Genomic DNA, 15,829 nt, shown 5'->3' with positions numbered 1-15,829 from the left:
CCACCACAGGTAGTAGCTGGGCTGCGCTCCTGCTGCTTAATGGGGTTGTTGCAAATTTCATCTAGTGTCCTAATTCCTTATAATATTCTATATGTTAATTTTCTAGAGCTATGTGGYATATTCTTAACTAATGCAATTAAAGTTTCACTTAGTCTATTCATTTCTCTAACTGCACATGTAAATATATATATATCTTTTTTTTATTGTAGGTGAATCAGCCATTGTATGAATGAGATTCGTCTACACACTGGCTCTTCAGACAGGTTAGCTATGTTTTTCTGTGATCAGTTTGATTAAATGTGAAAACTCTGAAGCTCTCTTTTATAAGGTACCATGTTACCTACAGCAGGGTATTGAATTACTTGTACCTGTGAAGAAAGAGGTTTTTTAGGAGAACTTCATGTTCATGTATAATGTCACTGGTGACAGCAGCAGATCTCAGTTGCATGTGCACTGAGGGAAGAGTTGATTTGTCTTCCTTTATGTTACTGCAGTAACATAAGGGCTGCATATTGCGATTATTTTAAAGTGCCTTTTCTTGCTGGCTTGTTACAAATGCAACTTTGCCAAGTCTAAGGACTCTGAATTGTATAATTCTATTGGAAATTTATCAATGCCAGTTTAAATCTCCTGACTCCTGGGAAAGATRCTTGTAAAGATGGCTTGAAGTTATAAATACATTGTGTATTTTCACTGTAGTCACCTGTGAGGAAGGACACCAGCTTTTAACACCATGGAGTGCTCTAATGTGAGAGTCTTAGTCAGCTAGTGACAGTGTGATCAAAGTGCTCGTCTCTTACAGGGCTTCAGAAAATGGGTAAACATCTCGGTTACAGATGGGAGGCTGAGATGCTGAATTCAACTGCTTCGTAGGGCTCTGTGTGCAGCACAGAGCAGAATGAAACCCTTTCCCAGGGCAACTGTTCGGGCTGGTGCTGCTGCAGCAAATGAGTCTCTTTTGCTGGCCGTGTTTTCTGCCTCCTTGCTGTGGCACCTTAAGTGTTCTCTGACTGTGTGCAGCCTGAACACGAAGCAGAAGGCCCAAGCTTGTCACATATACCCTGCACTCAAAGCTATGCCCCCAAAATCAGTCCTTGTAGAAGTTGTACTCTCTCTTTTCAGACTAAATAACTGGTCTAATGTACGATTGTTTAGCCTGTAGTGAAGTGATGGTCCAATTTAATTTGGCTGTGAAATACATAAATTGGACATTACATGTAGCCAAAGTAAGTGTTGACAGGTTGTTAATTTTGTGCTTTTCTTTCTAGTCAGTGACTAAATTTCAAGTTCCTGCTGTTTGGCTCCAGTGAAAGTCAATTTCTAGCTTTCCAGTTGCTTTCTTTTGCTTTACTTCCATATGTCTAATTTTTCTCTCATATTTCCACTTTTCTGTCCCCTTTCTGTCTAGTTTACTCTCTGCTGAAGTAAAATCAGTTTGTAAGCTAGACTATGCTTAAGGTGTACTTCTGTGCTTTGATTTTTACAAGTTACATCTTTTGACTTTATGTTCCCTGGATTCCTAGAGTCCTCCTGTTACCATAGTACTGACTGTCTCAGGGTTTTAAAACAATTCTATGCATAGAAGTTGGGAATAGAATATTAAATTTGACTTCAGCATGGTGAGCTGTGCTTTTTCCTATCTAGTCCTGCTTTCCTCCCCCTCCCCCCCCTCAACTGTCATCTCTTTCAGAATTTCTTGCTGTAGTTCTCACGGCGCATCTTCCATCATCTTTCTGTGTCCTCCTCATCTAAAGTTCCACTGGGCAATTGGACCTTGTTAACTTCTTTCTGACTTTGGCCAAAAGTGACTCTGCGTGCCAGAAGGAGGGAAAGGAAACTTCATGAAGGGGATATCCACGCAGCCTTGAGGACTGTTCAGCATAGAGCCACTGGGCAGCATCTACTGACCTTCCCAAATACCTTGCAGAAGCAGCGATGCTGCTCCAGGTGCTCTGCTTAGTGTCTGCCAGTGCCTTCTAGGCTGATGTKTGAGCCACCCAGCCCTTTTAGTGTTTCTTTTTTCTTTTTTTTTCTTTTAAATTGTTGTGCCTTGAATTAGTTTCTGTTTCTACTTTTCAACCCCTTTTTCCTCTGGGAAAGGCTTGGTGACTGGGTCAGGTGCTAATTCATCACAGAGCTAAAAGGAGAGGGGATAAAGGTCCCAGGTGCCCAGYCAGGCAGCGTGTGGTGTCCGCCCGGAGCGGGAAGTGGGGAGGGAAGTTGTGTTAGTAGCTGAGCCTGATTGGGAAACTTGATGATTCAGTCCTCTYTTGATAGCATGCTGTCCCAGAGGCGTTTGCTGTTGTCCTAATAAATCCTAAACCAGGAAAAGGTATTGACTGGAAGAGTCCTCAGGTTAACTGTTCTTACTTGGCTCACGGAGTTGGAAGTCTGCACTATTTTCTGAGTGGTGGATAAAACAGATGATCAATAAGACCTGAACTTTCAATGATGTGGAGACAAATTCTGTGTTTTCTGTGGGAATGAAGTGACATTAATTGAAGTTTTAACTGCTAAGTCAGCCTTATTGCTAAGTGAGTCACATAAAGTAAATCTGTACTAGAATTGGGGGGACTTGATGTGGAGAAGGCCAGGTCATCATCAGACAAACATCTTGACCAGTGGCGCCTCCTTTTCTTTTTTTGTTCGTTTGGGGATTTTTTGTGTGTTTTTTTTCTGGGGGATTCTTCAGATGATACTTGTTTTAACTTGGTCAAATATTAACAGTTGTTTCTTTTGACTAATTATGCAATTCCAAAAATACTTAATGTAACAGTAACACTAAAGTGTTTCCCTTTCACTGCTACCCAGTGTGATAAGAATAGTTTTCATTCATTAAAAAAGAAATCTATTTCCTTTGTTAAATAATCTATTTAGCAGAGAACAAGAGTTCATTTTATGGTAAATTGTGGTTGTATTATAACCTCAACTCTGACACCTTTGTTCCTGCTTGAAGTTAGACTGTAGTCTTTACTCTCTGGTAACTGAAAGGCAGCCTTAACTAACAAAGGGCGAGAGATTTGCTAGTTATTGCTCAGGGGTTATGAATGTGACCTAGTGCCAAAATCCTGTGCATTGTRTGCATTTAGTTTATTATTTAATAAATCTTTTATTATTATAGCTTTTTATTTTTGTAAATGATGCAGTATCATCATGCTTGTCATTTTAGCAGAGCTATCTGCATTTTGAAGTACTTGTGCTTGCATAGGTCATATATTTCTCCTTTGTTAAAAAGAACTCCTGGTTCTGGTTTATGTGACACTGCTTATCTTAAAGTAGCTCTCTGGAAGAGAACCAGGTTCTGGCATTTATACAGGTACAAGCCCATTATGTGTGTGTTTTATTTAGTGGCAAAAGTTTGTGTCTACAGAAGGGGCAGCACATTTGAAATGTTCAGTGCCTTTTTTGCTGGTTTTATCTGAAAGATAATGTCATGCAGGTGACTAATTTTATTAATACTTCTGATGAGGTATATTTTGCTATGCAAAGTACTTTGTTTGGACATTCCTGCACAGTAGGCCCTGAGGCTTCATTGTACATTTTTAATGCAGCTCAAAGTGCTTAGAGGTTGTCACTGGACTTAAAAGTACTAGTAGACTAGTATGGGAAATAGTCAGTACTACGTGAAAGAGAGCTGAGGAAGAGGAGTTGGAAATCTGACAGTTCTTAATCTGAAATGCTGGTAAAAGACAAATAAGTGAGCATTCTGTATTCCTACTGCTTGGAAGATACCTGGGAGAAGAATGACAACATCAATTGATTTGTGAAAAACCGATTGCATCAMATAAGCCTAGTATCTTTCTACTGCAACGAAGCAGACTCTGTGGATGAGGCAGRAACAGTGGAGATCTTGCTCCACAGTGTTTAATAAAGTTTTTAAGGGCTGCTTGTGGTTCTTTTTAGTGAAAATTATCAGTCAGTTGGCTGATAAAATGTGCTTATTAAATTCTCAGGGAATATATGTTGGAGAACAATGAAAGTTCAAAATGGGATGAAATTCAGTAGGGACAAATGTGGAGTACTGTACTGCAGCAAGAATTATCAGCTGCTCAAATGCAGGATGAGGAATAACTGCTTAGGTACTAGAAAGGAAAGGACCTGGGGGTGTTCTGGATCACAAGCTGAACATGAGTCAGTGTCATGCTGTTAGCAAAAAAGGCAAATATCTCACTGGAATGTTTAAACGGGAATATTGTCTGTGAGATGCGGTGATTAAATCTTCCGGCTGTATTTACTGCTGGTGTACACAAAGCACGAAAAGTATCTGTTTTGGGTGCCAGAATTCAAGAACTACTTGGACCACTTGGAAAGAGTTCAGAGAAGAAAAATGAGAATGATCAGAGTTTGAGGAAACATAACTCCACAGCAATGGAAGAAAATCAGAGTTTGGCAAGAGATGAGAAGGTTGAGGGGAATGTAAAAGACTTCAAGTATTTAAAAGATTTGTAAGAGGGAATGCTGTTTTCCATGGCAGTGATGGACAGTTTGAAATATAGTTAAGTTTGATCAAGGAAAACACAGCTAAACCTTATACACAGACACTTTCTCACACTAGAAATCAGTACTTTTTAGAAGTCTTTTTGTTGATGGTCATTAAGAACAAGGTGGAGTTTTGAGAAAGTCAAGTTAATTTGGGTTGGAACAGGCTAAGCTCTGAATTGCTACTAATTATAGTCTGTGTTAAGGCTGAAAAGCACAGGGTTCTTTTGACCACTGCTTGGTCATACTGTGTGAGTTTAAGACCTTGCACAGGTGTGATGGGTTATTATCTCTTTTGAGTGTTAGTTTGGAAAGATACTGTGTTCTGGATGTTAATCTCGCTTGGATTTTGCTCCTTGTAAATGACATGTGTTTTCTGGTGCTGTGGGAAGATCCTAAAAACCTCAAAATGGCAGAAAATATAGGATATTAATTACACACCTATCCCATTTAGCACTGCGAAGTCCTCGTTTAGCTTAGTCCCCAGTACCTTCAGATTGCCTCTTTCGACTCAAGCACTAGTCCTGATTCTGCTTATTCATGCTTAGAAAGGCCCACCTTGAGCTTTAAAGATGACTTTTGAAGGACACATACTTCAGTATATGAACTAGTGCAGGGAGCCTGGGAGAGGACTGTCAAGTCCAACGGTTAATATAGCACTGCTATTTCACACATAATTATTTCCAGTACTCTTATAGTTGGTTTTGTGTGGCTGTAGTAGACTGCATGACAAAACAGAGGACCCAACTGTTCTATTTCAGTGATCGATTTGTAAGAAGGTAACCGGAGCAAACAAAAAATACCCTAATCCTATTTGTTTTTCTCTTACACTGTGCCTGCAGATCAATGAAGAAAAGTACAGTTGCCCTTTTGAACTCTGTCCTTTAGATCTGTCATAGCAATCAGTGACAACAATAGCAAGAACTTATCTTCTGGAGGGTACATTTAACATGGCAGTAGATAGCAGGAGCTGTAATTTTGATGATGTTAGTAAGGCTTGGCCTTTAATGTAGAGATTATGTGGTACATTGCAGTTGCATTGCATCACCTGCTCAACTTTACCTTCACCCTGTGATAACATATTAAATTGTGTATCTTTTGGATACAGGTGAATTTCTGGAAGTGCTATTACTGTTGAAATGTTAGAGGGGTGGATGTGTGTGTGAGAGAGAGAGAGAGAGCAGAGAGCGAGTATTTTTTGCCTCTTCTTCCTAAACAGAATAACTGTTTTTAGGAGACTGAAGGAATTATAACATCCCAGTCWTTGTCAAATGATTGATGAAGACCAGGGAAGTCAAAGGGGCTCTTTTGGTTGAGGTTGCCATTGTCTAAAACTGCTGCATTTGACACCATAGCAGTAGTCCAGGTTTGATGAGCCAGCAAAATTTCCTTTTCAGATCAACTGGGTAATTCAAACAGCTGTATGAAAGGACTGTCAAATAGGTAGTCTTGGCACATATGCACTTTGAATTAACCCTTCAATCAGTTGGTCTGTTTGCTGAAGAACACAAAAGGTAAGAACTGTTTCAAGAGAGGATCTTGACATTGCTTTTCTGCATCATGGCAATTAAATTTGTCTAGAACCTTAATACTAGCCATGTTGAAGATGTAATATGAAAAGGAGTAGTGATTTTTAGGCACCTATTTGGGCAGTCAAAGTTTAAATGCCGACAGTGTGTGGATGAAACACAACTTCTGTCGTTGTCATGCTACAAGAGTTACCTAGTCACTTGGGTGAGATCAGTGCATGGAAGAAGAGTTTGTGGCTGGAGCAGAGATAAATGTGACACTGAGCAAAAGGAAGCACTTTGAAATGGTTAGTCTGTTTTGGTTTGAATGCCTATTCAGATCTCCAACTCTCTAAAATTCATTAGTTCATCAATGGATTTTATTTTTCATTTGCAATACAAATTGAATTTCCTATGACTCTCTTTTACAGCACAATTACTTAAGGAATGGCCAAAAAAAGTGCAAATGTAAAAAATGCTTTACTATACAGTTTATATGCCCTTTGCAGGGAAGGTAATGCAGGCATTTGCAGGCAATGTCAAGTAATTTATGATTGTCAGCTCTGTGGGCTGTTGCTGTATAGCATGTATGCAGATATTTGCTTAGAGTTCTTCCTTGTGCCATCTCTTTTCCAGCTACATCACTTCCAGAGGAAGAAGAGCTTTTGTCGATAGTGAGGAGGTTAGCAGAGTTGCATTCTGAGCATGGATTATGAAGAATTTGTGTGCCCCAGGCTGATACTGGTATGCTAGTACCATTTGCCACACTGGGTCTTGGATTATAGTTGTTTCTGGAGTGATTATCACTACAGCATATGCTTTAAAGTGCTGCTGCTTCTTTGCTGGAGTCTGCTGGTCTTTGTAATTGCATTAGTAGAATGGATCATATGAGTACTTTTCTCATGTTTCAGTGCAAAGTAATTGTTTTTTTTCCAGTCCCCAGCTCAAATGTGGAACAAATGTAGAGTGCCTGTGATTATGGTGCTGCCCGTGCATTGCACAAATGGTGAGGAAGCAACATTATCTGAAATGTCATCATTGTCCATCCAGCTCAAGTCAGCAGCAATGCTGTTGTAGCATCATTATTACTAAACACTGGGAGGTACGATAGCAGAAATGACAAAACCCAGCCTGACAGTGGTGGTGCTGGGTAACCAGAGCAAACAAAACACAGCCTCAGCCAGACTGAGTACCTCCTACCAGAAAAAGATATATAAATATATATATATATATCTATATATATATATCAGGTTGTGAACGTGGTGTGTATCCTCTGAAAATTCTTTCTATTAACTTCTTGTTAAATTGTAGTTTAAATCAGCTCTTGTAAATCTTACTTTCCTTGGGAACCATCATTTCCAATATTGTGGACAGTCAGATATACTGAAACAATTGTTTAAGCTCACACGACAGTATTTTATATGGCAGTCTTCTTAGTGTTTCACTGTATCCTTCCATCTTATCTTTGCTAGATACCTGGACTGTGTTTTATTGTTAGGCTCACCTCTTTCAGAGGATTTCTATGCTCACCTGAAATCAGGGTTCCTGATTTGTTTTAGTTAGGTTCATGTTTCCTCATTTTCAAAGTGTGGTAGTATATTAAATATAGGTCTGAATGGGCTTGTAGACATCCATATAATAGAGYGGTTTATTTAAAAGAAAAAAAGAAGTTACAGGTGGCAAGGAAGGGGTAAATAATGAATAACTTCTGCCTTTCAAATATAAGAATTAGGAGGCTTTGGCTGAAACTAGATGGCACAAAATAAGCAAAAATTCTTCCCTGTGAACTGTGGAATTCCTTGCTGCAGGATCCTGGCACATTTAAAATGTGTCCAGAAAGTATTTAAGAAAAAGTCCTTCAGGAGCATGAGATGAGAAGGTGTAGCATTTGGCTCAGGAAACCCTTGAATTGCAAGTCACTGTAATCAAGGAGCGTCTATGGGGAAGTTATAATTGTGCTAGTCTTCCCGYGGGATTAGATCAACGACTCTCTTCTAGATGCTGGAATAAATCGGCATTTGAGCTGCTCTTCCAGGGCTGTTCTTGCCTTCTGTTGGTCCTCAGCTGTGCTTTTCACTCTTGAGTTACCTTTTTCCCCAAAAGGTAGAGAGTAAAAGCTACCTATACATTTCAGGTTTGGCCAATGTGGCAGCTATTATGGTATTTTTAAAACCTACCTCTAGTCTGACCTACTGCTTCTGAAAAAGCAAGGCAGATGGGGGAAATGCAAGTTGAGCATCAGGACTAGAGATATCTGAAAAGAAGTTATTTCTGAATATTTGGTAGCTGGGATAGTATTCCAGTTAGTGAGGTCCACAATGAGGAAAGAGTACGCCTAGCTACATTCAATATGCTAAATTACAAYGTTTCAGTCTTGTTTTAAATAAGCTTAATGTTAGCCATTAATTATGGCAGTGAAGACATATTCTGTCATAATAGTCCTCTTATGAAGAAAGTTTTTATGCAGAAAATGAATGTATATCTAAAAAAATTAATTGAAATAGCAAACATCAGTATTACTCCAAACATGATTGMTAAGGAGATTTTCTCCTTTTCAGTAAGCAGACTGGATAAAATTTAAATATAAGCAGTGTGGTAATAGAAAACTACTGCTTACTGAAAGCAGTAGTTCTGCAGGTGATCTGAAAACCCTTACTGACTGCCAGCCTCAAGTGCTGAGCAGATTGCAGTTGTTACAAGGAGATCAAGTGTCAGTTTGTCATAATTTGCTTCTATTTCACAGATGTCTTGCCCTGCTGATGCTATAGAATTTGCTCCCAAGAGATACACAACACTCCAAAGGATCGCTTAGTCTGCACTATTTAAAGGCGTTGATGGAGTGTGTTCTAGTGGGCTGCTATGAGTTAATGTCACTGATTGTAGAAGCCCTTCTGTAAGGGATAATAGTTTGCTAAATAGCTCAAACACTTAGAACACTCTAGGATTTGTAGGACTGTTCTGAATGACCCACATAGAGCRGCTAGGTGGACACGGACTGTAGTTTAAATTTAGACATGAAGGAATTGGGCATTAAACATTAGTCCTATACTTGCTGGTCAGCTTACATGCATAGACATAGTGTCTGATTTTCTCCTTTCAGTTTTCTCATCTTTTATGTTTTTGAGGTATATCAGTCAATTTAAGAAGCTAAGCTGCCAGGTCATGTAAGTTCTTGTGCATAAGAGTTTTATCAGCCTCACTAGCCTAATTTCATGGTGAAACCTGTTTAACAGGCTTTTTACATTAAATAATGAGACTTATTTCAGTTATTACATTTTAAACAAGACAAATACAAGCTGTCCCTCTTGACAGATACCTTAATGATGTTAAAATCTTTGATACAACCTTTGAACTTTGTCAAGATTTATTTAAAGAAAAGCTTTTAAYAGTTTCTCTCATACAATATAGTGAATGGAGTTCACTGTGTATATGTAATATAGTGTTTATATTGATTGGAGAGCTGWTGTATGCGTAAGACATTCTTTCCATCAAGTATTTCTGATCAAGCTAAAGTGAATGTGGTACAAACTTCAGGTATGTATTAATTTTTGATTTCATCTTTTAAAAACATACATTGAATCAACTATTAAACAGRCTTAAGTTCTGGAATTTAGTAATTGCACTTTTGTATCTTGACTTCTTGCAAAACTTCTAAAAGTAGACATAATTTGGTGMTGATATGGAAGATACAGTGTGTGTACATTTAACATTTACATAGCCAAACTTTTAAAAGCAATTTTGATCCCTTATAATGTTCTCTGGAAAATGCTGTACTCATACCTATGTGCAACCTGTATGTTGAAGGAACRAGCCTGAACTGTCTTTCAGAGGAAACTTCAGCTCTTGTGATTAACCTCTTTGTCTTGGTGAGCTACTTGTAGGCCGGCAGAGTCTTGATTCTRGTGTTCTTATGTTAACCTTAAGAATATTTTTGCAGAATTTTGAAGGAAGAGGCTGGGGGAAGTCATTGCCTCACTTCACTGAGCATCCATACCACAAAAGCAAGTATATCCCAGGAAGCAGATACTCCGCGTTGCACAATAAGGCGGCAGCCCCACAGGAAAGGCTGGGCTCTTGGCACAGCCCCRGAGGGGAAATGCTTCCTTGAAAGGACCCATTGTTGCTGGATCTGGGTCTTCTGGCTCCCAGTTCTGCGTGGTACTTGGAGTGCTGGTGGTGCTGGGAAGGAGCACCTCTGCCATCTCCATCATCTCCCCATAATAGTCTTGGTTATTTAACTGGAGTAGAAGGACTGACTACAGTTCATGCTCCATGGAAAACAAGGAGCTTCCTCCTCTTTTTGGATACAGTTTCAGTACTCGTTTATTAAAGGCTGAAGCGGAGTTAAATGGTGCCACGTCTTTCTAGGGATATTTAAGGCACTTTAACTTTCTCTCCCAAGAATAAATAAAACTTTTCATTGTACCTCTTGTCAAAGTCTGTGAGTTCTAACCCAAATGTCTAGTCCAAAATGCCTTCCAAAATAGGGAAGAAGCAATAAGCATGTAAAATAAACGTATGCTTTATTGGGTTCCCAGGCTGTGGGACAGAGACCTCCTTTACCTTGTGACAGTCAGGAGAAAGGTCCAGAAATCTAAAAAGGAGACAAGGAAGGACTGTGTTTCTGTGCCTGCGAGTGACAAGGTGTTGACCGTTTTCACTTTTGGATGCTCAATTTAGCCATTGGAAACTTTTATTAATAAAAATATCTGCTACTTGAAGTAACATAAATGATATTCCAAGAAGGTTAGGTGATAAAGAGCTTAACTAGCCTGGAATGTTTCCTGAGATTCTCTTCTGATATACCTTCCATGTGGACTTAATTGTATCAGGAACAAATTTTAATGGTTTGAAAGTGAAGATGTGAAGACAGGTTAGAAAGTGAGTTAGGAGCACAGTATTGGCCGTGCAACTTGGTTATCATGACAAGTTACAGTCCTGAGTTTATTGTTAGATGTAGAATTATCTTTCCTTAATGTAGCATGTTTTTTACTATAAACATTGCAATTGCTATTGCAGCCTGCAAAAAGTATACTTTACAAAGAATACAATTTACAAATGTAAATACAATTTTGGTTTGGTGATTGTTGGATACAATGGTCTTCCTTAGGCCTAAACACAGAAACAAAAGCTTGCATTATAAGAGAAAGCTTAAGATGGGAAGTGATAAAATAGGTATTGAGTGGAGGGCTTTGTTAAAATTTAGCTCGTGTACTTGTAAAATTTCCATGTATTCATTAAACTATTATGTCATTCTTATTGTTAGAGCTTGGTTAGTTGACTGAAGTGTTAAGCTTTGTTTGTAGTGCAGATTATAACTTTAACTGCCTTCAAAGTATAGCTGGAAGATTTTTAAGCTCTCCTTTAGTTCTTTTGACTGTATGTCCTGTCCAAGCATTTATTGTGTATTCTGTGACTAGSTTGGTACTTAGCAGTGTAGCCACTAGATACTGTCATACTCCAAGGGGCAAAAAGTTCCATTCCTGCTGGGTAGATTTCTCCACTCAAGTCTTTCAGAGAAAATCACTTTGCTGCTTTAATTTGGTGTAGGATTGTGTATACGTATCAGAAATTCTGAAAGCTTTCCAGTGATTTTAAATTAACTCACATAAGCTCATATAGGATATGTTGAAGTCAAATTTGGCAATATGGCCATAAAGTCCCATTTCCAAGCACAATATCTGCAGAATTTCAGTTAAGACGTGCGATGGGCACAGCGCATGCGGTCTCCAGCCCTGCCGGGGTCTTCCCATCACCTGYTTTTAGCTCTGGGTGTCAGGGCGGGCGCAGTCGGGGCCTAGCGCGCGGCCTCAGGCACCAGCAGCRGCCCCGCCGCAGTTCCCCGTGTGTCACACCTTGGAGTCCTTAGCATTTTGTCCGTGTATTCCCTCATCTGGTGCTGTCAGGTCGTGTGTGTTGAAAAGCATGTACTGAGCGCAACCTTGCGTGGTTTGTGCTGCCAAATCTTAGTGTTGACTAAGCCGACTTGCTGGCAGGATAGTGAAGGAAGTCTTGGGTCAAGAACAGGTGTGTGGGTTTTGTCTTCTGCTGTGAAATATATGGTTAGTATGGAAAGATTTTTTTAATCTTTCTGGAGTAATTTTTATTTAGTTCTGTCATGAATTAAAATAAGCATTTTCATTGGCTTTAACTGTTAGTATATGCGTAAAAAGTACTTTGCTTTATATGTATAGGACATTTTAATGTTCAAATTTTAAATACACTTCAATATTCAGAGATATTTTGTGAATTGTTGTCATCCATTTTCCTCAACCAAAGGCTTTAAGAGATTTTTTCTAAAGCATCGTTCGGAGTTGGACCTGCAGGAGGAGTGCAGAACCCTCTGCCAAACCCTCTGTTTTAGCTTAGAAATGTGAGAGATTTGTGATGACAACAGACTGCGTAGAAGCCTAATATTTAATTCCAAAGCTGTGAATTCTCTCTTAATGGCGAATATTTTTTGCTAATAGTTCTGGAAATTAATTTATAGTCTTTGACCTTTTAAAATAAATAATACGATAACTGTTGTCTGTTACTGTTCTTCTTTCCCTATTGCTTTTGATGTGTCTCGATTCTACAGAATATGTATTTCAATAACCTTTAAGAATGCTGGAAATAATGGATTCCTTTGGACCTACGAAAGTCAAGCTGGCCACTTACTAAGATATTACGTTATGTTTCAGAAAGATATCTGTGCTCTATCATGACTTTTCTCTAGAGAGATCAGTCTTTTCCCTTTTTTTCTTGATCCTCTAGATCTGAGGGTTCTCAATTTATTTAATAAATTATGTGGGGAGCTCAGGAAGATTCCTGTTTAAGTTTCTAAACCTATGTGGTCTTTAAATTTGGACCCTTGCCTGCGTGTGGCTCAGCATATAGTTTTAGCTTTCATTTGGTCCTTTTGTTGTCTTAGTAAAGCAGTGGCAGTTGTCCATCCTTGTCTTGGACTGAAAAGCAACTTGTATTTCCGTGACTGCATTTTCCTTTGTAGAATTTCTCTTCTGCAAAAAGACTTTCCAAAAGTCTTGTATTTTGGTATGCTTGATCACTTCACAATGCTCTATGATAAATTATAAATGTTCACAATGAGAGACATGTGCATTACCTGCTACCTTTAAACTTTGCTGTCTTATAAAAATACCGAGTGTGATGCTGCTGTAATTCAAAGGAGTTTGGTCAGAGGCTTATGTGCTTTTAGCTCTGCCAGTAATACCAGGATTCGTGCACAGAGCTGAAACTATGTGTAGGATTCTTGGAAGCCAGTTGTGGCGTGAGCAGGAGCCGCAGCAGCGCCCTGATGCCTGGAAGCTGCAGCTCTGCTAGTCCAGCTCCAGTTTGCAATTGTTCCTACACTCTGGAGAAAAAAAAACATCCCGAGCGGTGCCAAACTTTCTTTGATATGTTAATCTTTTGATAACAGTTTGAAAAGCCCTTGGAGACTTTTTTTTTAGATTTCAGACAAAATAGTTCATTTGTCAGGACTTCCCTTGTAGATAGGGTGTCCGTTATTAAGAACTGCCTCACTACCTCATGATAACAAAAGCAAGTGCAGAGGACGCCTGYGAGGCTGCTTGTTGGTAAGAGAAACTTTTAGTTACCTTGTGGGTTTTCAAATATCTGGAAGCAATAAAATAGGGGAGGGTTAAGATAAGAATAAAAGTAATTATTCCTGTATTATTTAAAAAAAAAAAGGCATGAACATATGATTGCCTTGGTAGTTTTTACTTTAAACATGCAGGACCTGAGCTGTCAAAGTTAAAACACTTTCATCCAAGAAACTTAATATTTAAATTATCCAGTTACTGTTGAACATTTCTTCTTTTGTAGCTGTAGTTTTTTCCAGACCTTGAAAGATTTCTATTATCATTAGCAAATGCCAGTTAAACTGAAAATCTGAAAGAATAAAGTGGCAACTAATATGCTGCAAAAAAATTGGTGTTTTAAGGGATATGGACTTGGGACAAATTTTTAAGAGAATGTGAGATGATATCTTTACATCCCAACAAATAATACTTAGAGTGAAAAWTTTTAACTGGAATGTTTTAATTATGCCAACAATTAGAAAACTGATTTCAGATAAATTTGTGGTACTTACAGATTATGATTTGCAGAACTCCCTAGGTTTACTGATTACTTGCATTTTTCAATAACATTTTTCTAAATAACTGTGCCAGGAATTTACTTACAGCTTTTGGTTGGTTGATACAAATGTTTATTGACAGTAAATACTCTGGTTAAAGTGCTGGTCACCCTGGTTGTTTAGTCAGGATAGATGAAGAAGTAGATATTACTCGAGTATGCAGAATAAAATGCAACTCTTTTGTCACTAACAGCACTGCATGTAACCACAGGTCTGTGCAATGACATTTGTTCTTACCATCTAATTTGTGATTTTTAAATAGGCTCTAAAGCATGACTGAAATCTGARTTGCAGGTACTGTCTCTGCTTCACCTTCCTTTTCATAAGCACTGAGGCAAGTAGCAAATGCAGCTTCACTTGATTTTGACATGCTGTTTTGAAGTTAGAATTGTTGCTTGAGCTTACGATTCAAAAGTTCTCTTGGAAGTATTTCAAACTGGAAACTATTCAGCTCATCTCTATACCATTTGTTACTTTATACTTAACTCTCTTGCTGTTCTAAACATGAGAGTGATTTCATTCTTAGTCCGAGTGAGGAAGAACAGTTCTTTTGCACTGAATTTTTGCCTGCTTCCTACTTTTCTGACACTGGAGTTTGCTTGGATATTACAGTAGTAGCTCAGCGAACAAAACTTAAGCATAAAAGCAGTGTTGGACAGTAACTTTTGCTGTTTGTGGAAGGGTTGTTAACTTAATGACAGCAAAGTCGTAGGTGACAGTTGCCCTTTAATCCTAATTTAATCCTAATGCTAAGTATTTTAAATAGTTGCTCTCAAGTCTTCAGTGGGCAACTGAGAAGTTATGTGCATGGCTTTCACTTTAGTTTTTGAGACTACTTCTTGTCTGAAAAATAGCCATTACTATAACCTTTTTACTACCTGTGCTATGAATGTGAATCCTTCATATCTGAGGAGCACTTAAATACTATGTACATGTAGCAAATAAAAGCAAGAGCCACTCATCTTAGTGCAGTAAATGACACTGAATCCCTGCTTTGGCAAGAAACACCAGCTGTTTTGTATTTTGACTGTGATGTGTGAYCCTGTGGAAATATTATTCAGTTTAATGAGAAACTACACCTGACTCAGTCACTTTGTGGAAAGAAACCCACTAACCCAAGCTGAATAACAGAAGAATGCAAAAGAAAGGAAAGAAGATTTTAGTTGACTGTTCAGTGTGTCTTAATTTAAAACTACCAGACTTTGTACATGAAGACTGTGTGATCTTTCTAAAATTATCYTATTTTTTCCTCTTACAGTACACACATTCGTCTCCTAAGGTGAGATGTACCTCTCACTGTGTGCACAAAGCCTTTCCTTGTGGAGAAAATAGCTTCTAATAGTATCTCTTTGAAACTCTTATGGTGTGAAACAATAGGAATGTGTGGTCTTCACGTATATTTAAAACCTATTTTTAGCAACTCTCTGCTGGCTRCGTGTAGAACATAACCAAGTTAAAATGGTACCAGGTCCCAGTTCCCCTTCTTCAAAGCGTGCTCTTTCTGCAGTAGTTTTCTGGTCTTCCATCATCATAACCTCAGCTCTTTGGCTTGCTGCTACTGGACACTAGTATGCTGTAAACCAAGGACTATAAATATGCATCTGGCAAAGAAATACTGCCTGGCTTTCTGGCTGGAGTRATAGACTTCTGCAAGTCTAAGTTTGTTCCTTGCTCTCCTTGACTCTTTGTGAGACTAAGTAAA

General features: G+C 38.6%; 1 protein-coding gene across 3 annotated transcripts in view; it reads left to right on the top strand.

Moving 5' to 3' along the window:
* The first annotated feature begins 222 nt into the window (after positions 1-222).
* Positions 223-15,829, top strand: part of ATP13A3 (ATPase 13A3) — a 43,247-nt gene continuing 27,640 nt past the window's right edge. For 2 of the 3 annotated variants that reach the window (XM_026039533.1, XM_026039531.1), the window contains exon 1: positions 223-263. In XM_026039533.1, the coding sequence (XP_025895318.1) occupies positions 226-263 (38 nt within the window). In that variant the 5' untranslated portion in view covers positions 223-225. Of the gene's footprint in view, positions 264-6,656; positions 6,732-15,829 lie in introns of those variants that run through there. The other variant, XM_026039532.1, reaches the window with a different exon arrangement.

The sequence above is a fragment of the Nothoprocta perdicaria genome, unplaced genomic scaffold, assembly GCF_003342845.1.
Source record: "Nothoprocta perdicaria isolate Ctin4 unplaced genomic scaffold, notPer1 scaffold_232, whole genome shotgun sequence".
In the NCBI taxonomy this organism is placed as follows: domain Eukaryota; kingdom Metazoa; phylum Chordata; class Aves; order Tinamiformes; family Tinamidae; genus Nothoprocta; species Nothoprocta perdicaria.
Note: the sequence above shows the minus strand (reverse complement) of the source record. Positions and strands in the feature narration are given on the sequence as shown.